The 25,159-nt window shown below is 35.0% G+C and overlaps 2 protein-coding genes across 3 annotated transcripts; both read left to right on the forward strand.

Moving 5' to 3' along the window:
* The first annotated feature begins 746 nt into the window (after nucleotides 1-746).
* Syx17 (syntaxin 17) lies at nucleotides 747-6,270 on the forward strand. Its single transcript, XM_088270495.1, has 3 exons — nucleotides 747-952; nucleotides 3,943-4,138; nucleotides 4,890-6,270. The coding sequence occupies exons 1-3, from the start codon at nucleotides 833-835 to the stop codon at nucleotides 5,483-5,485; spliced, it is 912 nt and encodes a 303-aa protein (XP_088126621.1). The 5' UTR covers nucleotides 747-832; the 3' UTR covers nucleotides 5,486-6,270.
* A 5,266-nt stretch (nucleotides 6,271-11,536) lies between these two features.
* icln (chloride nucleotide-sensitive channel icln) lies at nucleotides 11,537-23,414 on the forward strand. Of its 2 annotated transcripts, none has more exons than XM_088270511.1 (6): nucleotides 11,537-11,822; nucleotides 12,588-12,721; nucleotides 13,696-13,896; nucleotides 15,708-15,787; nucleotides 16,934-17,006; nucleotides 20,387-23,414. In XM_088270511.1, the coding sequence occupies exons 1-6, from the start codon at nucleotides 11,704-11,706 to the stop codon at nucleotides 20,431-20,433; spliced, it is 654 nt and encodes a 217-aa protein (XP_088126637.1). In that variant the 5' UTR covers nucleotides 11,537-11,703; the 3' UTR covers nucleotides 20,434-23,414. The 2 variants fall into 2 exon arrangements, with proteins under 2 accessions (XP_088126637.1, XP_088126636.1); XM_088270510.1 differs by having other exon boundaries at nucleotides 11,561-11,822; nucleotides 16,925-17,006.
* The last annotated feature ends 1,745 nt before the right edge of the window (nucleotides 23,415-25,159 follow it).

A 25,159-nucleotide genomic window follows, 5' to 3' on the forward strand; every position in this document is an offset into this window, starting at 1 on the left:
GCCGTTTTTTATTACTTAACGTCCAAGTGATTCTAATATCTAACTAACTAACTATCACGCCAAGGGTAGGCAGAGAGAATCGAATGCCACACCACTCTGACTTTGGAAACATTCTTCGCCTCTTCCACATTCATGCATTTCCTACATTACTACGACTCCTACACGGCTGCATTCAAGTATTTGACATACCTGGTTGTGCCAAGTTTTCCTCGGTCTTCTTCTGCTTCTTTTTCTACTACTATTAATTTGTTTAACCGTTCTTTCCTGACATATACGTTCCATATGCCCAAACCATCTCAACACACCTTTCATAATTTTATCGATAATGCTTATCTCACCCTAGCATTTTTTTCCTTATTTCATCATTGGAACATTTACCAAACATCGTTTTGCCACACATTCGTCTGAGGGATCGCATTTCGACTGCATTCAGTCTGCTTTCATCCTTCTTTTGCCAACTCTATGCTTCGCTTCCATAAATAAGGGTTGGTACCAGGGCTTCGTTGTGTACCACCAGTTTAGCTTTCGCTGATAGATTTTTATTAGCCGAAACTGATTTTAGTGCATCATTCACTCTGTTCCCAGCATTCACTCTCCTTTCTATGTCTTTATCAATCTTTCCATCCCTAGAAAACATACTGCCCAAATATACGAAATCATCTACCTGCTCCAAAATCTCCCCATTTACCATATTTCACACTCTTATTTAAAAGAAGCTTATTTCTTGTCTATGGCAAAGTTGACTTGGTAAAAATAGTAAATAATTGGCAGTGCCAGGCAGTGCTTTGACAGCTGTCAAAATACGCAAGTTTATTTTAGGAATAGGAATAAAATGGACGCAAATAGGAAACTCTCCATAAAAAGAGTTGAAATTTCCCTCAATAATTTCAACGCAATCGCAATACCTCATCACATAGACTTATTAAACAAGCATAAAGCCAACATATCTAAGGTAATATTTTTTTAATCATACACTAAATATTCCTTTATGACTGTCATCATATTTTGTTCACTGTTTTTTTTTTCATTATATCTTTATGTTAAATATTTCACCACAGATATTGCGTCGTGATGTATAAACATACTGGATTGTGATTGTTTTATTTACTAAGTATTATAATTTTATCTATTAAAAAAAAACATATTTCTTAAATAATAAAATATGTGTATGAAATCGAGATTAATTTATATATATGGTATAAATCTAGCTATGTGGCATTTTAGTTATTTAGGTATTTATATTATTTATTGATTCGGCATTAACTTTGTGGAATGACATCGCTCACTCCTTTCAAGAACGTCATAAATCAAAAAACGTAATACTTCAGGAGAACGTTTTTAGAGTTTAAAAATATAACACAATGCATTAAAAATAAATATCAAGCCACTTATGTAACTTTTTACTGTGCAACAAATCTTTTTAGGTACTATTTGAAGGTTTTTTCTCCATTTGAAAAATATTTAGAATATTTAAAAAAAATAATTAAACAATACCTTTTCTTCAAAATGCAATAACAACACTATCTGCCCTGTAGTGGGCAAATATTAAGTTAAAAATATGCCTCTTTTGCTGGGATATAGTACATTTTCTGGGCATTCCGAAAACATGCACAACTAAAAAATGACGATTTTTGATTTATGACGTTCTTGAAAGGAGTGAGCGACATGTTAACTTAACACTTGTATGATACCACTTATTGAGTTTTATTTCATTACACACGACTAGTTTCGAAATCTACAGATGTTTTCATCTACAATTGAATAGAAATGTTTTACTATTCACCTGTCGACGAAAAGAATTGTAGTTTTCGAAACTAATCATGTGTAATGAAATAAAACTCAATAACCGGTATTATACGAGTGTTAATTTTTTTTTAACTAAATTTGGTAGCTAAACAGTTAAATTAAAAGTCTCGGGTTGTGGTCCCGTAGTTAGTATCGCAGACTCTCGAGTCAGAGTTTCTCAGTTCAAACCCACTCTACCACAATTTGATACCTATTTCTAATAGTGACCCGCTCAGGCTCACAAAAATAGTATGAAATTGGGGAAGGGGTTAGTCAAGGAACGGAGTTTGAAAACAAAGGAAAAATTGAAAGCAATGGCGAAGAATTTTGAAACAATATATTATTTAATAAATTATTATTAGAATTCAGGTTTTTTTGTATTTCTAAATTTTCAAGATAATTCATAATTTGGCCTTTATATGGAACAAGGTGTAATAATTTTAATTTATGAGAGTGAAATGAGTGATTAGTATCTATTATATGATTTGCAAATTCCGAAAAATAATTACTAACAAGACCGCTATGATGTTTATAAAAATAAAAATAAAATTAAAAATAATTTAACCAAAAAATACATATATTCAGCTCCTAATAATGATTCAATTAAAAATAAATCTTGGCGAAAAATTTTATATACGGGTTCAATAACTAAAAATATTTCAAAAATCTTACCCTCCCATATACAACCTGCATATTATACAAATAATAATTTACATAAAATCCTCGATAACTCAAAATCTAAAATTGATTTATTACAAAAAAGTGGTGTTTATGAAATTTCGTGTGAAGATTGTGATAGAAAATATATTGGCCAAACTGCGAGAAATTTGAAGATTAGAATTAAAGAACATCATAGCGGTCTTGTTAGTAATTATTTTTCGGAATTTGCAAATCATATAATAGATACTAATCACTCATTTCACTCTCATAAATTAAAATTATTACACCTTGTTCCATATAAAGGCCAAATCATGAATTATCTTGAAAATTTAGAAATACAAAAAAACCTGAATTCTAATAATAATTTATTAAATAATATATTGTTTCAAAATTCTTCGCCATTGCTTTCAATTTTTCCTTTGTTTTCAAACTCCGTTCCTTGACTAACCCCTTCCCCTTACTTTCCCCTCTCCTTATTTATAGAAAAATTTTATATTTTATATTTTAGTTATTATACAGACCTGAATGATGGAAGTTTAACTTCTGAAACATGTAGTCTTTAATAAAAACTCAAGTGGTAAAAAACAAAGTGTTTTCTTTAATTATTGTAAATATTCCTAAATGTTGCTTGTATTGACCATAGCCGCAATAGCTAGCGTAGCGACACGACCGCCGCGTAAGACGATCTGCGCACTACTGGAGTAAACACGTTACGTCATGCGCGTATACTTACAAAGCACCCCACACACCAGCATACAGAAACATTTGTGTATTGGTGATTTTATTCCTGATTTTTTCACAAATGATTTATTTCCGTCGCTGCGAATGAATAACTTTATATTATAATACTTTCATGTAATACATAATTATATTACGGAGGAATACAGAAATTCTGAGCCCGTATCTATTATATTGATATACTTATTTGAAAAGTCAAGTTGTAGTAAATACATATCACCGGGAGGGGAAGGTTAAAAAAAAATTCTTCCTGGCTATATCCCAACTTATAGTCTTATTGGTGTGCCGCGGAAAAAGTCTAGTTTTGTGAAGATAACACAATTGCTCCAAATTTTGATTGCCTGTGCTCAGTTAAGTAGGCTCACATTTCGCATTTAACATAATATTTTAACACACTATCTGCGGGAAAGGTAATTTTACCTTTTCACTCGACTCGTAAATTGCTTGTAAGTTATTTTTACGCATGACTTTCGTGGCATCTTTTGATCTCATACCTATGTATACAGTATGGTTAAATATTATCACTTCTTTTCAGAGATGTTTATCTCTATTATGGGCGCAAATCTGCCCGCAGATAGTGTGTTAAATATGTTACCATAATATGGTAAATATGCACCTCTGAAATTTCTTAATTTGGTAGGTGTACCTCGAATAGAAAAAGTTTGCGGAACACTTACCTTGGCCTAGGCCATGCCTTCGAATCATATTATCTTTCTGCAGCACTATACTATAATAATAATAAAATATTTGGGTTGGTAGTTCCAGAATGCGGGGGACATGGAGCGCAGTCGCAGCGAGCAGATCAACGCCACCCGCACCGTCGTGCAGCTACGCCACCTGCTGGAGGAGCTGGAGGGGCTCCGGCGGCAGGTGGCGGAACCCGAGCTGCCCAAGTTCGACCGCCTCACCGAGCGCTCCCGCCAGATCACCAGCAAGGCCATACAGGAATATATCGGTAATATCCTTCTTCAGCTTCCTTCTAGTGTCCAGTATTGGATAAAGGCCTCCCTCTTGGGCTTTCACAGTTGTCTGTTGAACGCGACTCTTTTCCAGTCACATTCCCAATGTCATCGCACCATCTTGTCTGGGACCTACCCACACTCTTAAGCCTCCAGTGAAGTACCTGCTACGTCCATCTATCCTCAGACATACGTGCCACATGACCTGCCCAGTTCCACTGATTTTTTGAGCCACATCTATTACCATTGTGGTGCCTCATTCGGCCCCGACCACCATAAACGAACCGATGATGACAAACCATAGATGTACCAAGAACGAACGCGACGGCGCTATCGTGGACAGCATAACGTCACCACGCCTTTAAAAGTACTGGTGACACAAGGTACACTCTCTCTCGTCATCTCACTTTTTCCCTTATCCAAACATTCATTTTTCGGATCATTCTCTTCATTGCTCTTCGTGATACCCGGAGTTTATATATGATTCGTTTTGCTAGGGTAAATGTCTCGAATCCATATGTGAGCCCTGGGAGAACATATGCATCAAATGTTTTGCTCTTCAGATGGATGGGAATGTTCGGAATAACAACCGTCTATGTTGGAATAGAGAAATCTTTTATTAAGCAAAGACTCTTTCTATTTGTATGCAAGGTCCGAATCCTGGAATGAATTCATATACTTGAGACCCACCTGAAAACATGATTTAATTTTCTTTGGACACTCAAAATGTTGTGTATTCCATTTCAGATATGCCCCAATACAGCCATAGTCAACCTTCACCCTCTCCTTCGAGCGGCTACTCTTCCCACTCTCCCAACACCTCGCAGGAGAGAAAATCGGAGCAATTCGACTTCATGCCGGGCACCGAGAGCATGCTGTTACAAGTCGACGAAGACCAGCTTAGCGAGGAGCAGATCCGGCAACGGGAGTCCTGCCTCAAGTCCTGGGAGACCCTCCAGGACGAAGTCCAAGACTTGCACGAGATATTTGTCAAATTCCAGGATGTTATCGAAACGCAGAAAGACAAGGTCAATGCGATAGATAAAAATGTAGAACTTTCCGCTGTTAATGTCGAAACGGGCACGGAAACCCTCGCTAGAGCCGAGAAATACAAAACCGTATGGTATCCCATTATGGGGGCAGTTCTAGGCGGTTGCGTGGCCGGTCCCATAGGACTAGTCACTGGTTTAAAGGTCGGAGGGCTTGCGTTTTTGAGCGGGACGGCTTTAGGCTTTACTGGCGGCCGATTTTTGAAAAAAAAGAAGGAAGAATCGCTCACTCACACGGTGCAAACCACGTCTTGCGACGTTGTTCCAGAAAGTCCTAATAAAAAAGAAGACTGACCCTGGTTTTTTTGCTTGCTGTCAGAGAGACTTAAAATATTTTCGTAGTTGCATCGAAATAGAAATTAATGAAAATTAGACATTTATATTTGCTTCAACCTTTACTGGGTGAGTCGCACTTCCGATGTTTTCGCTCGGCTCTGACTGTTCTAGACTTTTTTTGGTCATCAATTTAATGGGTGAAGTCAAGCGGAAACACCCTCTACCTAAAATACCCAAGTACTATTCATCTTTCAAAATAACATTCTGTACCTTGTAAAACTTGGTTAGGCGTTATTTGAATATCTTTTTGATCTTTGGCATTGGACAATGTACGATCTAGAACAGTTTGAGAAAATAAACTCACACTGTTTAATTTGTACAGTATAATTACAAAATATCATCCAGAAATATCCTGACATGAAAGATGTTGATTATGTAGTATAGTATAATTTGTGTATGTAATACCAAAGTCGTAGTGTTCTTCTGAAGAATTATTTTACTAGATTCGCTAGTCATTATTTGTGTTTCTTTGTTCAGTGTCTTATTTTATAATATGACATAATATCCATGCATTTTATAATATATGATAGTTAATGCCTTCACTTATCTATTGTAGCAAACATGTGTATCGTAGTAAATATGTACATTTTCTTAACCCTGGTGAAACGCCAATGGACTCAATATATTTATTGATTTGGCGTTTAATTTGTAGAACTCCATTTTAATTTATGTTTTAATTATAAATCAAACACAGATTTTTTGAGTCTACTAAGTTGTATTTTATTAACAAAAACACATAAAAATTATATTGTGACAATTGTTTCGCCTTGTTAGGGCATTATCAAACGAATGTGAAGATCAAATGGACTACGGTCCTTATGTAGCTATACAATTCTAAGGGACAGTTTTAACACGTGCAGCAATAATTTATGGGAGACATCAGTAGCTAATGGGGGATGACTAGGATGGACTAGACTCAATATATCGCTGGTTAAATGCCAAAGGGCCACAATGCAAAAAAAATTTAAACTCTTTATTCCAAAAATGGTATCTAAATTGTCAACATTTTCATATTCAAAAGACACCCATGATTCTAGCGATAGAAATGGACATTTCTAACGCTAGAGTCATGGGTGTCTTTTTCAAATATGAAAATGTTGACGATTTACGTACCATTTTTGGAATAAAGAGTTTAATTTTTTTGCATTTTGATTCTTTGGCATTAACCAGCGATATCTAAAGCTGCATATCCACTACACTTAATCACTTCTAGCTATAATTTCTGGTATTGGCAAAGTTCTATCTCTTTAAGAACTGTTAAGTTTTTTAGCTATGTTAGATAACACAGTGTAAATACCGACCTTGGACCAGTAAGGGTTAATTTAGAATACCAACAAATTATTTGGCCCACTTAAAAGTTTCCATATATACTGTTACTGTCCAAATAAAATTAAATAATTGGGTCTTTTCACATATTATTCATATTTTTTTTTTTTTTTTTTAAATAATTGTATATTTTTTATTATTACTTTAAAACAATGATAAATTTTGTCAAAACGATATATGTTGCTTTGCAATGGGTCTATGACGTTGGGATCTCCACACGCTGCTACCTGTACATGCGTGTGTAACACACTTGGCAAAGAAACATGATATATTTGATGTTGTTGAGACATCAATGCTTTTTTAACTATGCTGCAATTTACGTTCATAAAAGAGTAAAGATTAAACTTTCAATTCTTGCAGTTTACATCCGTAGACGTAATTCAACTTTATGGTCATTTTTTTCAGATAAAAGCTGTACATATTTTAATTGATGATATAAATATCCTTGTGTATGTTTTACACTGTTTATATATCATAATATGTATCAAGATATCAATTAATACTTGTAAGAACCTCGACTCGTTCCCTATGCAGTGCAGCTGTCATGTGTGTTAATTATATATATTTTTTTATGTCAATAGGCTGTTGGAGTGTTTTATGATATTTAAAATTCTAAAAAGAACATCCCTCTGTGTGTTGCCAAGTGTTGCCAGTACCATAAAAAAGTGCGCTAAATTTTTGACAACATTTATCAATTCAACGTAAATTAATATAAAGAATAAGACGTTTTTAACAAGAAACTTCTTATTGAATACAAAGCCTTGTTAGGGTGAAGCAATATCCTCTGTATTTCTGGAGGTGCTATTAGTTTTTTGTATTGCATAATAATTTGTTTAATTTAGTTTCATTAAACTGCCCATTTTCAATGTAAAAGCCCACTTGGCGTACATACGCTAAATAAATCAATACCATTTTGTAACTTGGTACCTACGATAACTTAGCAATAAAATTGTTAGTAATGTATGACATATCAAAAAGTGCATTGAAATAATTATATTAGTAATAGTTGTATGGATTAAATTTTATAAATATAAATATAATTTTTTTTATTGATGTTAGCTGCAGAATTGAGTAGAAATGCTATGTAAAACAATGTGATAAAACATGCAAAAATAATATGAATGCAGAATAAAAAATAATAATAACATTCTTAGAATGATATCGCTGTGTTAGTTTTATATAGTTGGTACCATATCATACTGGACAGCCTATGGGCGTTTGTGCACTATGTACACGGAATTTTACCGTGTAGTCCGACTAATTTAATTTAAAATTCCGTGCAGTGCATAAGCGACTTATGAGTAAAATAGTTATTTATACGAGTAATCACTGCCTGTTCCTTTCAAGATTTGTATCTGGTGTAACCATCAGATAAAACGTATTTGTCTTTCTTGTGTTACCTGCGATGTGTATCGCGATAGTAACTTGACCACTTGTGTTTGAGAGTGAGAAGGACGCACTGTTAATGTTTGTTTTGCAATAATTACATATTGAATTACTACCAACGTCGTCTGCTTTAATGTTTAAATGGTTAAATTGTTTACAACATTTTGAGTGTCTAAATACTTGTTCACAAATCTGGATTATCTCCAATTATAGGAGTTATGGTAAGTGCCCAGACTTCTCTTCCATATTCTTCTTTATCTTTGATGAGATGTCAAAAAAAAATTATATGAAAAATAACTCCTATAATTGGAGATAATCCAGATTTGTGAACAAGTATTTGGTCACAATCAAAATGTTGTAAATAAATTAACTGCTCAAATTATAAGCTAAAATATTAAAAATTAAAATGATATTTACTGGCGTTTCTCATATATGTTATTATAATTCAGGATTCGGACCTCACATACTAATAAAAGGGTTTCTGGTCAATAAAAAGCTTCTTTTCATCTCAACAAAAGATGTCTCTAGTAAATTTCTAATGATTCAAGAACAATGTTTCAAAATTGGTTCATATATATAGAACTTCCAAGAATATGAGTAGTGTGGTTGTCAATAATGGATAGAATTGGTGAATGTTACACGTGTGTAAAGTGATCACTAAAACCAGCCTATGACGGTCGTCAGCCCCATAAATGCCCAGACTTCCATATTCTTCTTCATCTTTGATGAGATGTCAAAAAAAAGCTTAAATTATGGCGTAAATGGTTTTATTTACATATCGCTCACTCCTTTCAAGAACGTCATAAATCAAAAATCGTCAATTTTCAGTTGTACATGTTTTCGGAATACCCAGAAAATGTACTATATCCCAGCAAAAGATGCATATTTTTAGCTTAATATTTACCCGCTACAGGGCAGCTTTCTGCCTGTTTCTGCATTTTGAAGAAAAGGTAGTTTCTGACTGTTTTTGCATTTTGAAGAAAAGGTAGTGTTTAATTATTTTTTTAAATATACTAAATAGTTTTCAAATGGAGAAAAAACCTTCAGGTTTTACTGCAAATAATATGTTGCACAGTAAAAAGTTTAAAAAGTGACTTGATATTTATTTTTAATACATTGTATTATGTTTTGAAACTTTAAAAAAGTTCTCCTGAAAAATCATGTTTTTTGATTTATGACGTTCTTGAAAGGAGTGAGCGATATCTGTTGTTGTATAAAAATAATGTTTTAAGTGTTTAAAATAATATGTAAAAGATGTCATAATTATGCCGCACGATGTAAATGTTTATACCACAGATTTTCAACGTGATTAGGTTTATATTTACAATCAGATAAGGCTTTCAAGCTTAAAATACGATAAAAAGTCCTTTTTTCACTGTTGTGGACTTATCCATGCTCAAGTTGCACCAACTGTAGTACTCCTTTTTGAAGTATCAATTCTTATTATAATATAATACCATATGTTTATTTTATGCAATCTCATATACAAATCTGTTTATTTTTTTCTTCACTATTTGTAAATATTCTCCAAATTCAATGACTATATGGAAATAATAATAATTAGGAACTGTATGCTTAAATTTTACAATAAAAGTTTTTAAATTTTTAACCTTTTTTGTTATGCCCCATATACTTTTTCTCTTTCCGGTTTGTAAAAAAAATCAAATTATGACTTTGAGCAAGTTTACAAATTTAACATTTTTAGATGACTTTTTACGCTGTAAAAATACTGCCTTTAACTACTACTATCACGCCATTTCTCTGTAGGAGTAGGCAAAGAGGATGGAACACCACACTATTTTATCCTGACATACACTCGCGTCCTTCACATCCATACATCAATTCTTTCAAACATACCGATTATGCAGACCTTTGACACCACCAGATTTCAGATTCTGATTGATCTGACCGTGCCAAAGCTCACATTCGATATATATATTTTCTAAGTCATTCTCTCGTTATCCATACGCTCCACATATCCATACCACCTTAAAGAACTCTTCCTAATCTTTTCAATTATCCTTTATTAAACACAGTTATTGGATTGAATTCTACTTTATTTACATATATGATATGTGACGCGTTTCGTCTTATTAAGACATTATCAAACACATTCAGTGTTTGAATAAGACGAAACGCATCACATATCATACAAGTAAATAAAGTAGAATTCAATCCAATAACTGCGTTTAATTTTGGATATATTACCCAACAATTGAATATGGAATTCTACCAACTGTCTGCAGGTACAATAAATAAATCATCCCTTGTTCAGCGTTACATTCCTTTCCTAGTCTCAGATGCGTGTCACTTTGCATTCACTTACCAGTTCAGCAGATAGCTTGAATGACATACTAAGACGATTTTTTTAATGATTCATTAACTAAAATTTGGTCTTTGCGACTTGAAGTGATTGTTTTTCTGCCATTTTTGGGCTGTTTTCATAATAACTAGATTTATAAAAAATATCGTTGTTGTTTGGACCGCACACTGGGAACATTTAATTTTTTTCGCTATTTTTACCTGGGTTAACCCTTCCAAATTAAATATATATATATTTGAGACTGCTCAGTTTCACTCAAATCACGTTTTTTGGACTTAAAATAAGATAATGAAGGCTTAAATGAAAAGCATGGAACAAATTGCACTTATTCACTGATTATAATAATTGGAGAGCAACGTTTCACATATAAAATTGACCCTTGAAATAGTAAATAGGGTGTTTTTAAATAAGCCACGCGCCTAATGGTCGTAGGTTGGGATAGCAAGTAATAAGTAGTAGGTAAAATCCATTAAAATACGATACAATTATATTAAAAAGATTTAATGAATTCCAAGAGTCGCAGTATTTAAAGACATAAACCAATTATGTAGGGGGTGTCTAATAGATATGGCCAGGGTTGTAGGTGTGAAATTTATTTAATGGGGTACGGATCTTCTTCTTTTTCTTCTTTTTCTTTTAGGACTAGGTCCTGTCATTCTCGGGTCGCTCCTGGGAGGTGGAAGACCAGCTATCCTTCCATCGTTTAGGTGGTCTTCCTGGGAGTCTGATCCCGCCTATGCTGCTGTCCGCTGCCACCTGCAAAATTAGAAACATTTGAAACACCCAAACCGATTGAAAATAATTTTTTTTAAATTCGATTTGCAAGTAGTGGAAATCAAACCCGCAACACCAGTTTAGCAGTTGTGCGTCTACGACTACACCACGGCGCCTACCTGATACCTAATCAGTACCCTTGATTTAACTGACCATTAAGATTTCAACTTGAAAGCCATCGAAAAAACACGAAGAGAAAAGGACGAAGAACGAAAAAAAATAGCGAAAACATTTTGAATGTGTTTCCTGTCTGCGAATCATGAATTCGTAAAAAATAAATATAAAGTTGTCTGTTTTGCATTGAAAACTTATCCATTTTACAGTAAAATCTCCATATTTTAATTTTCGCGCTTGGTTTAATAGCAAAATGGTTGTTATTAATACATTTACGGTGCCGACGAGTCGTATTGTCGTGGAGCAGCCAGATACACGCGCCTTTTTAAACGACAAAGAAATTGGAAAAGGAACCCTTTACATCGCAGAATCGTAAGAAGAATCGTTATGTATTGTTTAAATATTCATTTTAAGTCGTTTTGGTTGGATGTTATTTGATGTCCGTAGTTTTTACGGCTTTTCATGCGGTAAGAAATCATGACAGCCGGCGAATTTTTGGACAAGTAGAAATTAGAACCGGTATGGCGGTAACAATTTAATCGTCCGTTATTGTTTTTGTGCATGGATTCAATAAAATTAATGATATTTACTGTAGTAAATTTAAAGTTTTTGGATGTCGCGGTGTTATAAATATTATTGTTAATGTACTAGGTACCAATAATGATAACTAAGGACAGTGAATTTAAAAAAAAGAAAATTCAATGCCTGTTTCAATATTGCATAGAATTAGAATAGATGGGGGTTAATTTCATTCCTTTTTTTAATATTCTGCATTGTTTTTGCAAGAAATCGGAAGCCATATTTGTTATTATGCAAAAGAGTAAGTTTTTCTGCTGTTAGAACATGCTATAAATAATGAATGGAAAATTTGAAAACAATAGTTATGTAACTTAATAAGTAAATGTTGTTTTTAAAAAGCGTGTTTTCCTTAAATGAGTACCTTAATGCATTGTTTGCGGGAAACGCTTAAAAGCGTCTTTTACATACTTTTGGTAGAGAGCGGGAGACGCTTATAAGCGTTCTATTTGCTTACTTTTGGAAGAGCGTGAAATGCTAAAAAATATTGTACAGATGGATGTTGGGTTTGCCGTTACTTGTGATATTAGTATATATCCCTAATTACTATTGGCTCTGCAGGATCCTGTCGTGGTGTGACAGCACCAAGCAGCTGGGCTTCTCGCTGCAGTACCCCAACATCTCCCTGCACGCCGTGCGGAGGGACCCCGTGCCCGCCCTCTACCTCATGGTGGACCAGATCCTCAACCTGCCGGGTAACTTCACACTCTCCCGTGAACGTATACTGACAACTATTCTATCCTTTTTATATTTTTTTGACATCTCAACATAGATAAACAAGAATATGGAAGTCTAGATAGATGTCACTAGTGAAAATTCTACTGATTCTTGTACAATTTTTCAAAAGCGGATCATATATCGCTCACTCTTTCAAGAACGTCATAAATCAAAAAACTTGATTTTTCAGGAGAACGTTTTTAAAATATAATACAATGTATTAAAAATAAATATCAAGCCACTTTTTTAACTTTTTACTGTGCAACAGATCTTTTTAGGTAAAACCTAAAAGTTCTTTCTCCATTTGAAAAATATTTAGTATATTTAAAAAAATAATTAAACGATACCTTTTCTTCAAAAAGCAAAAACATCACCTTCTGCCCTGTAGCGGGTAAACGTTAAGTTAAAAATATGCCGCTTTTGCTGGGATATAAAACATTTTCTGGGCATTCCGAAAACATGCACAACTTAAAATTTACAATTTTTGATTTATGACGTTCTTGAAAGGAGTGAGCGATGTATAGAACTTCCAAGAATTTGAGTAGTGTCAGAGAGAATGAGATGAGAGAGAAACCTATGTATGGAGTGTCTTGATGTACGGCTGCGAGACGTGGTGCCTATCCGAAAGGGATAAGCGGAGACTAGAGGCTTTTGAGATGTGGTCCTATAGAAGACTCCTGGAGAGACCACATCACGAATGAGGAAGTTCTTCAAGGAATCGAAGGAGGAAGGCACCTGCTCAGGAAAGGCAGGATTGAAACCAGAGAAGAAGAAGAGAGAATATTTTTTTTTAAATTTGAATTTTTCGCAAGGTTAATTTTGAATCCAATATTACACCCAAATATTTCATTTCATTCACTTTTTCGATAGTTTAACCATCTTTGGTCTTGGCTTTCTTCTTCCATTAATTGATACAAGGATAAGAAGGAATAGTGTGGTTGTGTGTCTGCAGAGGGCCTGATGCCGCGCTCGGCGGAGGGCGAGGGCAACGGGCTGGCGGCGCCGGAGGGCGCAGAGGGGGGCGGGGAGGAGGAGGAGGGGCAGCAGTACTCGGAGCTGCAGTTCGCGCCGCCGCTCGACACGCTCGTGCACCGCATGTTCCTGGCCATGAACCAGTGCCAGGCCATGCACCCCGACCCGGACGACGACGCCGGTAACCGTGACGACTACCTACCTTACCACCGCCCAGACTGCCAGTTGCCAAGACAATCTAAAGAAGATCTTTTTTTTTCTTTATTTTAAATTGTTTTGCATACATAACATAAATTCAAATACAAAAAAATATGAATAAAATATAAAATATGAATACAAAAAAAGATCCCACAAAGACATGGCCTGTGTGTGGGTATACAATATAATTTAGGTCATAGTAAAGGGTATAAGGGTATAGGTTTTATAAGTAGAACTAGAATAATAGTGTTAATATAAAATACAAAAAAATACTTGTCTATCAGAAAACAATTTTTTTTTAAATAAAGTTAAAAACTTAAAAACATAAAATGGATGAAAAAGTAAAAAGTTAGCAACCATGTAACTTGTTTTCATATTTTGCAAATTAAAAGCATTGATCACTTTGTAGTATGATAATAACACTCTCCTTATTATTCATCATTTACTTTCTGTAATACCACTTAATAAAAGTGGTATTACACAACGTAAATGATGAATGACAAGAACTCGTTTTCAATCTGTTGTGTGTTTTTGCATTTTTGTCTGCGTGGTATGATGGTTGGCGTATTTAGCGGGTTCGATTCCCAGGGGTGGGGGGGTGAAAATAAATGTTAGTGATTTTTACACTCTAATATTTATTTAATTAATATAACCCTCGACTGATCCATGATGGGCAGGATGATTACCTTGCCTTCATGTGAGTAACAATTAAGGTAACACTTCGTCAATATGATGCAGTGCCCTATGCACTATTGGGTGCGGATAAGGGTTAGAAGATCAGAATTATCAATAGTCATTTTTTATTGTGTATTTATTGTTTAGTATTTTAACGTCTGCATTTTTCTTCATGTTTAAGTGATGAAAAAGAACTCGCTGCAAAAACACTTTATCCGGCACAAAGTTTGATGTTTTCAAATGAATAGAATAACTGTTGTTTATGCTTAACCCAAATGATATTTACTGAAAAAGATGCGCAATGACAGTAGCTTTCAAATGAATATAGTTACGGATGAACACAATGAGAAATAATACTAGTAATGCCCTCTCTCACCTGCACGAATTAGCGCATACTCCCAATAGTGCACTATGTTGCGTTCTGGAGGTCCCGGGTTCGATTCCCAGGGGGGGTAAAATAAATATAAGTGATTTTTTCACTGTCATATTTATTCAATATTACCCTGGACTGGTACCTGAAGCGGAGGGCTGATCACCTTTCCTTCATGTGTAATCGATCGAGATAACACTGCGTTTATATGAAGCAGTGCCCTATGCACCATTGGGGTGCGGTAAGGGATTTATTATATATATATGTTGCCCTAGCTTGGCATGTTGAATTAACGCATAATCCCAATAGTGCACTCTGTTGCCCCAGCTTGGCATGTTGAATTAACGCATAATCCCAATAGTGCACTCTGTTGCCCCAGCTTGGCATGTTGAATTAACGCATAATCCCAATAGTGCACTCTGTTGCCCCAGCTTGGCATGTTGAATTAACGCATAATCCCAATAGTGCACTCTGTTGCCCCAGCTTGGCATGTTGAATTAACGCATAATCCCAATAGTGCACTCTGTTGCCCCAGCTTGGCATGTTGAATTAACGCATACTCCCAATAGTGCACTCTGTTGCCCTAGCTTGGCATGTTGAATTAACGCATACTCCCAATAGTGCACTCTGTTGCCCCAGCTTGGCATGTTGAATTAACGCATACTCCCAATAGTGCACTCTGTTGCCCCAGTTTGGCATGTTGAATTATTTTTGGACATTAAATACATTACGGTGACGTGTTGTTTCAGATCTAGATATGTATGAAGACGCCCTGGACCAGCAGTTCATCGACCCGGACAACTTTGAACCACTGCCGCCCCTCGAGGAAGTGAGTATTTCTCTAATCATCTCATTTCTTCAATGAATTTTTACATTATCTCAACATAGACAAAGAAGAATATGGAAGTCTGGATATTTACAGGCCTTACGACCGTCACAGGCTGGTTAAGTGATCTCTTTATGCGCATGTAACTTTCAGTATTCTATCCATGATTGACAACCACACTTCTCCAATTTTGGAACTCATGCATATATCTCACCACGCTGTACATGTGAGTTCACTGGAGCCATCTATGGTTGGATTAAGAAAGCTTTTATTTAGCAGAGAGCCTTCTATTTTAAATGTACGTAAGATCCTAACCGGATTATTTTACATACTGGGAGATGCCTGAAAATATGATCAATCTCATGACGCTTTGTCGTTGGGTTCACAACAGCATTGAGCTCGATCCGACCATACATAAATGGCTGTTATGAACTCAATGATGAAGCGTCATGAGATCCATGATCTATGTATGAGTTCCAAAAAATTTAGTACAGTGGTTGTCATTTTTGGTTAGAATGGTGAATATTACACGTGTATATAAAGTGATCACTCAACCAGCATATGACAGGTCATAACCCTGTAAATACCCAGACTTCCATATTCTTCATCTATGTTGAGATGTCAAAATGTAATAATAGTTACTACTATTTCTTGCAATCTACTGTGACACGTGTTTGGAAGCATTCCGCATTATTTTCATACACCGTACGTAAAAATGATGCGGAATGCATGGAAACACATGCCACAATTGTTTTTTTTTTTATAGTGGTATTTATTGAGTAAAACTTAAACTAAAAATGGATAGAATTTACCACAAAGTGACTGCCGAATCAATTAATGAAATTGTAAAAATAACTCCTCAGTGGAAAAAACCCAGAATTGTAAAGGATTTCGGCTGTCCAAACTTAAAACACAGTAAGGGATATTTTTTTTGCGTTTTTGGACTAAGTAGAATCTACTTAGTCCAAAAATGCAAAAAAAACGTACTACAAAAAAATGTTCCTTACTTTGTTTTGAGTTTGGACAGCCGATTTGGACTCACTCACATTTGTGTTTTAAACATAGGTATTTTGAAACATGTTATCGGAGAATAAAAAAGAAAACAGATGAATATGAAGGATTGATGGAGTACATTTGCAGTTTTTGCAGGACAACGGCATGCAGGGACTGCACCTGGGCTCCAGCAACGGCCACGCGGACAACGCGGGCAACTCAGGAGACGGTAACACCCTCTAGTACAGTGGTTCTTAACCTGGGTTCAATCCAACCCCAGGGGTTCCGTGAGTCAGTCTCACGGGTTCGGCGGAGGCCAAAACACACCCGACTTACTGTACCATTTCATTTATTTTCTTTTCTTTATTTTAAATTCTTTTGCATTACATGACATAAATTCAAATACAAAAAAATATTAATAAAATATAAATATAAATACAAAAAAAGATCCCACAAAGGCATGGCCTGTGTGTGGGTATACAATATAATTTAGGTCATAGTAAAGGGTATAAGGGTATAGGTATTAAAGTAGAACTAGAATAATAGTGTTAATATAAAATACAAAAAATACTTGACCATCAGAAAACAATTTTTTTTTTTTTAAATAAAATTAGAAACTTAAAAACACAAAAAAATATGAAAAAGTAAAAAGTTAGCAAGCATGTACTACAAGAAAATTATACCATATTATGTAAAATGATATGACATATCATATATTCATTTATCCAATCTTCATCTTCAAACCCTCATCCGCACCCGATTGTGCATAGGGCACTGCATCATATAAACGCAGTATTATCTTGATCGTTAACACATGAAGGAAAGGTAATCGGCCTTTTGCTTCAGGTATCAGCTGAGGGTTGAATAAATATTAGAATTAAAAAATCACTTTTATTTGTTGACTCCCCCATGGGAATGGAACCATTTATCCTATAGATTTAGTATATTATTTGAAAGAAATATATCAATCTAGTAATAAAAATATTAGATTTAAGAAAATAATCATGGCCAAGAAAAAGCACTGGTGTTTGGAAAAATTAAAAGATATAAAATTAGTAAAAGACTTCCAATCAACTCTAGTAAAGATTAATAATGAGACAGAACCAACTTCTTGGGAGACAATGAAAAAAAACATCAATGCAGCATGTGACGAAAGTATTGGGAAAAACGTCCTAGAACCCAGGAAACCATGGATGAATCAACAAATACTAGAATTAATCAAGGAGAGAAACAAACTAAGGAGTAAAGATTATGTCAAATACAAACGGATCAAAAATCAAATTACAGACCAATGTCGCAATGCAAAAAATGAATGGTTACGTGAAAACTGTAAAGAAATCGAAAGCCTATTACACAAAAACAATATCGATAAAGCATATAACAGAGTTAAAAGCCTAGAATATACACCTAAAACAAAGAGCAATATTGTTAAAGACAAAAACGGAAACCTATTATTTGAAAATGAAAAGGTAGCTGAGCGATGGAAGGAATATCTAGAAGATCTGTACTGTGGAAATGATATCGAAGACGAAAGGATTTATTTGGAACCAGAAGAAGAAGTAGATCCCGATTGCAAAGGACCACCCTTGACAAGGGCTGAATTCGATTTTGCAGTGAAGGCCTTAACGGATAGAAAAGCAACTGGGATAGATGATATACCTGCTGAGGTTTTAAAGAATGTAGACGAACGGACGAAGACAGCACTATATAACATCATAAGTGAGTGCTACGAAAAGGGAAAATTGCCCAACGACTTCGTAAAGAGTAAGTCTATAACAATACCTAAAAAGGGAAATGCAGCAGACTGCAACAACTATAGAACCATAACACTTCTATCCCACGCATCCAAAGTGCTCCTGAACACTATAAAGGGCAGGTTGAAAAAGAAAGTGGAGGAACAGCTTGGAGAGGATCAGTTTGGTTTTAGAAGTGGAGTGGGAACACGAGAGGCAATTTTGGCACTGAGACAGATACTGGAAAGACGACTGGATGTGAATCTTATAACATACACGACCTTTATAGACTTAGAGAAGGCTTTTGATAGAGTGGATTGGTACCTCTTGTTTAAAGTCATGAAGAAAAGAGGAATTGATTGGAAGGACAGAAGAATCATCCTCAAATTGTACAAGGACCAATCCACTCTCATAGATATTAATGGTTCCTCAAAAGAAGCCAAGATAAGAAAAGGTGTGAGACAGGGTTGTCCGCTGTCACCCTATCTATTCAATTTGTTCATAGAGGAGGCCATTGAAGAGTTGAAGGAAAAAACAAATGGAGTAAAAATAAACGGTCAACAAATACATTGTATAAGATTCGCTGATGACATCGCCCTGATAGCAGAGGACGAGAGTGACATGAACCACATGTTAAACACTCTCTCTAATGCTCTGGATAAGTTCCATTTGAAAATTAATGCCGCCAAAACAAAATCAATGATCGTTGAAAAAGAGCAATCTGACCTCCATCCAACAATACTTCTCGGAAATAGAGTAATTCAACAGTTGGATCAATTCTGTTATCTGGGTAGCACGCTAACATATAACAATAAATGTACCCTAGACATAAAAAAGAGGATAACGCTAGCCAAGCAAACTTTTATGAAAAAGTACAGCCTCCTATCAAACAAACATTTAAAAATTGAAGTAAGAAAAGGATTCATAAAGGCTTTTGTTTGGAGTGTTTTGTTGTATGGGTGTGAAACCTGGACCATCCAAAAGTACGAAAAAGACCGGCTTGAAGCATTTGAGATGTGGGTTTGGAGGAAGATGACCAAGACATCATGGGTTGTAAGGAAGTCCAACGAAAAGGTGTTGCAGGACGTAAAAGAAAGAAGAGAGCTTTTAAATCATATTTTGAAGAGGAAGGCCAAGCTAATAGGGCACTCAATTAGAAATAGCACCTTTCTTAGCAACATCTTCGAAGGAAGAATCTTGGGAAAACGAACAAGAGGCCGCCCAAGAACTTCATACTTCCAGGATTTGAAGCGGCTCATGGACGTCTCCTCCTATTCGCAGCTCAAGAGGATGGCGACTGACAGAGACAAGTGGCTGACACTACAAGGCGCTGCCTTTAGAAGATGATGATGAGTAATAAAAATAATTTCATTCATTCAAACCCTTATCCGCACCCTATGGTGCATAGGGCACTGCATCATATAAACGCAGTGTTATCTTGATCATTAACACATGAAGGAAAGGTGATCAGCCCTCCGCTTCAGATACCAGTCCAGGATTATGTTGAATAAATATTAAGGGGAAAAAATCACTAATATTTATTTGGCCCCCCCCTGGGAATCGAACCCGGGACCTCCAGTATGGTAGCCGAGCGTATCACCTTTCTTTTGTGTGTTTACGATCAAGATAACACTGCGTTTATATGATGCAGTGCCCTATGCACCATTGGGGTGCGGATAAGGGTTAGGGTGTTTCGAATTTGAAAAATCATATTATATTTTTCCAATTGTGGGACTGGTGGGGTTGGGTACCTCCAACACGGCTAAGAACCACCGCTCTAGTATGCTCTGCATCGTGCCTCTAGTAGTCCAGGCAGATCGTGCCTCCAGTACTGTGCGCTTTTAGCGAGATCACTAACTCTTTCCTTGCTTTGCAGAAGCCGAAATGGACTACGATCCCGAACAGTTTGCCGACGATGACTGACTGCCAACCGCCGCACCGCCGGGATGCCAATTTAAATATTAAGAGAAACTGTCAATTCCAACATCTGGCAACTTGTTGGTATTTGCAACGTGTTGCGACATTTGGAAACTTGTTGGGATTGGATCACTCGCAACATCTAGCAACTCTTAGTACCCATATCCGCACCATTATCTTCTTCTTTTAACCCTTATCCGCACACGATGATGTCGAGGGATGTGCATCGTATCAACCCAATTTTTATTTTATTTTTAATGGCATGAAGGCAAGGCGATCAGTCCTGCTCTTTAGGTACCAGTCTGGGGTGTTTGATAAATGTTAAGGTAAAAAATCACCGGGAATTGAACCCAAGACCTCCAGCGCGGTAGCCAAACGCGCTAACAAGCAGAGGCGTGCATTCTATATAGGCGGAAAAGCAGTGCTTACCCTGGATTACCGGCGTTCCATATAGAAACACGAGCAGTGCCTACTATGCCTTATCCTTACCCAACCCTACTGCCTATCCTGATTAGAAACTCTGTGCACGCCACTGCTAACAAATACACTATGGAGGTAGAAAAAATATTTCTACACAACCAACTTTGCTTTCGCTAGATGAAAAGTTCATATTCTGGTTTAACAGAATTGAAATGAGATGCCTCGATGGAATATTGCAGTTGGTATAATAGTTATTTTTCACTCTGCTATTTGTTTAATATCACCCTGGACTTGACCCTACCCGAAGCGCAGGACACCTTGCCTTCGCGTAATTATGGATCGCGATAACACTGTGTCAATACGATGCGGTGCCCTATGCACCACTGGGTGTAGATGAGGGTTAGAAGGGAATTTTTTATTATCAGATAATGCCATGTGCTAGCTGTTATTTTTAAATGCATTTAGTTGCGAGTTCACTGTTGGTTAATTATGGAAAAAACTATGAATTTTATCGAAACATATTTTTTATAACTATGAAAGCTCTTTTTGAAAGAGAAAATATATATGTATATCTAAAATTATTTTCTCTTAAGTAGACACATCCGTATCTGTAATGCTCTACCCTCCTGAAGATCTTTGTAGTGAATAGTATCGAGGCATAGCTTAGCGCTGAGATGCTCAACTGTGAAACTGCTATTGCGGGTTCGATTCCTACCAATTGAAAAATTCAGGAAAGGTTTATTTAAATTTATTTTGCTTTCCCTCTCACCTGAAGAAAGTTCTCTAAATAAAACATTTTAGGGTTAGTCACGTCAGTTGTGACATTTCCACTGCGCGGAGGAGTTATAATGTATTTATTTATTTTCACGTCTTTTTTTCTTGAGAAATGTTTTTTTTTATAAATTTTAACAAACAAGATGTAAGTTAGTCACAAATTGTTATGGTGATAAATTATCCACTAATGATTACTTCAACACTTATTAAAAAGACATTTCTGTGTGTTTCTCTTTCTCAAACATGAATGCTCAAGTTACTAGTGTGTAAGTGAGATGCTGATACAATTTGCCCAAGTACGGCAGCGATCAACATAGCCCCATTTTCACTTGTTAATGTAACCGAGGATATTTTTATATATCGCTCACTCCTTTCAAGAACGTCATAAATCAAAAATTGTAAATTTTCAGTTGTGCATGTTTTCGGAATGCCCAAAAAATGTACTATATCCCAGCAAAAGCGGCATATTTTAAACTTAATATTTAACCGCTACAGGGCAGAAAGTGTTGTTTTTGCATTTTGAAGAAAAGGCATTGTTTAATTATTTTTTTCAAAAAACTAAATATTTTTCAAATGGAGAAAAAAAACTTCAGATTTTACCTAAAAAGATCTGTTGCACAGTAAAAAGTTCAGTAAGTGGCTTGATATTTATTTTTAATACATTGTTAAACTTTAAAATCGTTCTCCTGAAAAATCAAGTATTTTGATTCATGACGTTCTTGAAAGGAGTGAGCGATATGTCTACAGAATGAAAAATTAGCTACGTTTTCAGCAAAAAATCATTACGATCTGAATACTTGATCTCAATCAATTGAGGTTTGGGTACCATCTTACACCTATATTAGTAACCTTTCCCTTACGGTATTAAAAGCATCCGCATGCAGCGGTGATATGTATTTTGTATATCATATGGAAATGTGGTTGAAAAATGTGAATATTCCTAATTGTTGCTTTTGTTGACCATAGTTGAAGTTGAAATGTATCAATTTTGTAATGTTAGCTCTGGTAAGCTTCTGAAAACAAAAAAAACATTTCTAGTAGTCTAGCTGGTATAGTGGCACAACCACCCCGAAGGACGACTTGTACGCAACTAAAAGGAGATGGTCGGAAACAGTATGAAGCCGCGTGCGCGTGTATGCAAAGCATGGCACGCACGCACACATTGAGAAACATTTGTGTATTTGTGATTCTATCCCCAATTTTTTTACAATTTATTTATTTCCGTTGCTGCACATTACTTTATAATATAATACTTTTATGTATTACGGAGGCATACAAAAACTGTGAGCCAGTATCTATTATATTTTATATTGGTATTCTCATTTTTAAAGTCAAGTTGTAGTAAATACATATCACCGGGAGGGGAAGGTTAAAGATGAAGGCCCACCAGATTTAAAAAGGATTTTTCAATTCTATAATTACTATAATAGTACCGAGTCTGTGATGGATAACCGATCATGATCTGTTGGAAGAATGTGTGAACACTTGTTGATGGTTTTTTTTAACTAATTTGTAAAAAAAAGTTTATAAAGAGCAGTTCCAATATTTTTATGAACTCGTTTTCATTCCAAATTATTTCATGATACGTATTACCAGACGGAATTTAGTCATATTTCTTTTTTAAGCTAATATGTAGTAATAATATGGAGTCTTTTCCAACCAACATTGTATTGTTTTATAAAAACAGAAATCACATTTTTTGCTGTAGGTATGTATATTGTATAAAATGAAGTCATCTTTTGTACCGTACTCAAATGTAATATAAAATAAACATGTATGTATTTTTTCCAATTCGCATTTGTTTCATTTCTATTAAAGTAAAGATACTGTATTCTTCTTCCAACCCTTATCCCGATGGTGCATAGGGCACTGCATCATTTTGACGCAGTGTTATCTTGATTGCTACTTGCATGAAGGCAAGATGATCACTCCTGCACTTCAGGGATCAGTCCAGGGATATATTAAATAAATATTAGAGTGAAAAAATCTTTCATGTTTGTTTGACCCCCCCCTGGGAATCGAACATGAGACCTCCAGTACGGTAGCCTGGAGCAACGGATCGATACCCGGGGGGAGTCAAATAAATTGAAGTGATTTTTTCACTCTAATATTTATTGAACATTACCCTGGACTGGACTGGAAATTGGAGGATTTTGGGAATGAGGTAGTAAAATAAATAACGCAAATTTCTATCAAACTTAGTTTTTATTCTAAATATTATTTCAAACACTTCTTAAAATAATCATGAACATATTTCATTTTTCCACGTAAATTAACAGTGACAATTATCCTCTTTACGACAGTAATAATATTAGTCGACGCAGCAGTACTCGCGGAGGATAGACTGCCACGCCGCGCTATTATACCACTTTCTCAGATGCAACCGTCGTCCTGCGTCATCAGTCATTAAATAGGGCTTCACAACTTCACATTTCACATCCTATTTAATACATTTGCTAACAACGACGCTAACTTATTTTTTAATTCATCTGAGAACATTTACATTTTACATACTAAATCCAACAAAAGAAATATATTATTTATTACATATACATTATTAGGTCGGTTGAAAAATTCCACTTTTAGAGAGTCGTGTTACCTTTAGTGTCAGTTTCGTAAAATTGATCAATGAAATTAGTCATTACGTCTAAATTCACTAATCAATTTACGAATCTTGCATTACTTTCAATGCTCAGTGGACAAAAAGTTTTTAAATGGCCTGGATTTGTATCCCAGAACAGTACATAATTTTTTCGAGTCATTTCATGATTAAATTAACTTATTGATTGAAAATTATATTATATATAAAGGGATTTTAAAATATAATATAATTTTAAGTACCGAAAATTAAAAAAAAAAATTGGATTGTGGAATAGAACAATTTTTAATATATTTTTTTTAATAAATAATTTTATTAAAATGTCAATGGAGTAAAAAAATAAATAGTTACATGCAGGTATTAATAATTGAATTAGCAGTCATTCGTCCAAACTGAATAGTATTCATTATAAAGGAAGGATGGATAGAAACATTTACGATTCTACTTGTTAATTGCATTTAAGCAATGGCTGTTTTACATTGTAAGGGCATATTCTAACAATTTTCATTCGACACGGTTCTTTTACGAAAACAAACACACATTACACATCTACGTTAAAATTTACAACACCAAAAATGTACTTAAAAGCTATATTTTTCATTAATTTTAAACTATTAATAAAACAAATTTTACATGTTTTAAAAATGTTTTTTTTTCAATAATACATCTTCATTCATATTTAAATCTTTACAAAATAAGACAATAATATAGCTAACATCATGCTGGAAATGGAACTATGGAATACATAATCGATTTATAAAAATGCAAGAGCAAGTGGCGAAGACTATAACGATAAGAAATTGGACATTTTAAAATTCAAATTTTCGAGTTTTCTTTTTAAAAAATATATTTAATTTATTTTTGATATGTATTTTTTGTTGAAGTCCGTAACTAGTGCTCAAAAAAAAATTACAAACATACAAAAAATACAATATATTA

The sequence above is a fragment of the Brachycentrus maculatus genome, unplaced genomic scaffold (genome assembly GCF_059751285.1).
Source record: "Brachycentrus maculatus isolate JH-2025_06_01 unplaced genomic scaffold, ASM5975128v1 h1tg000387l, whole genome shotgun sequence".
Classification (NCBI taxonomy): domain Eukaryota; kingdom Metazoa; phylum Arthropoda; class Insecta; order Trichoptera; family Brachycentridae; genus Brachycentrus; species Brachycentrus maculatus.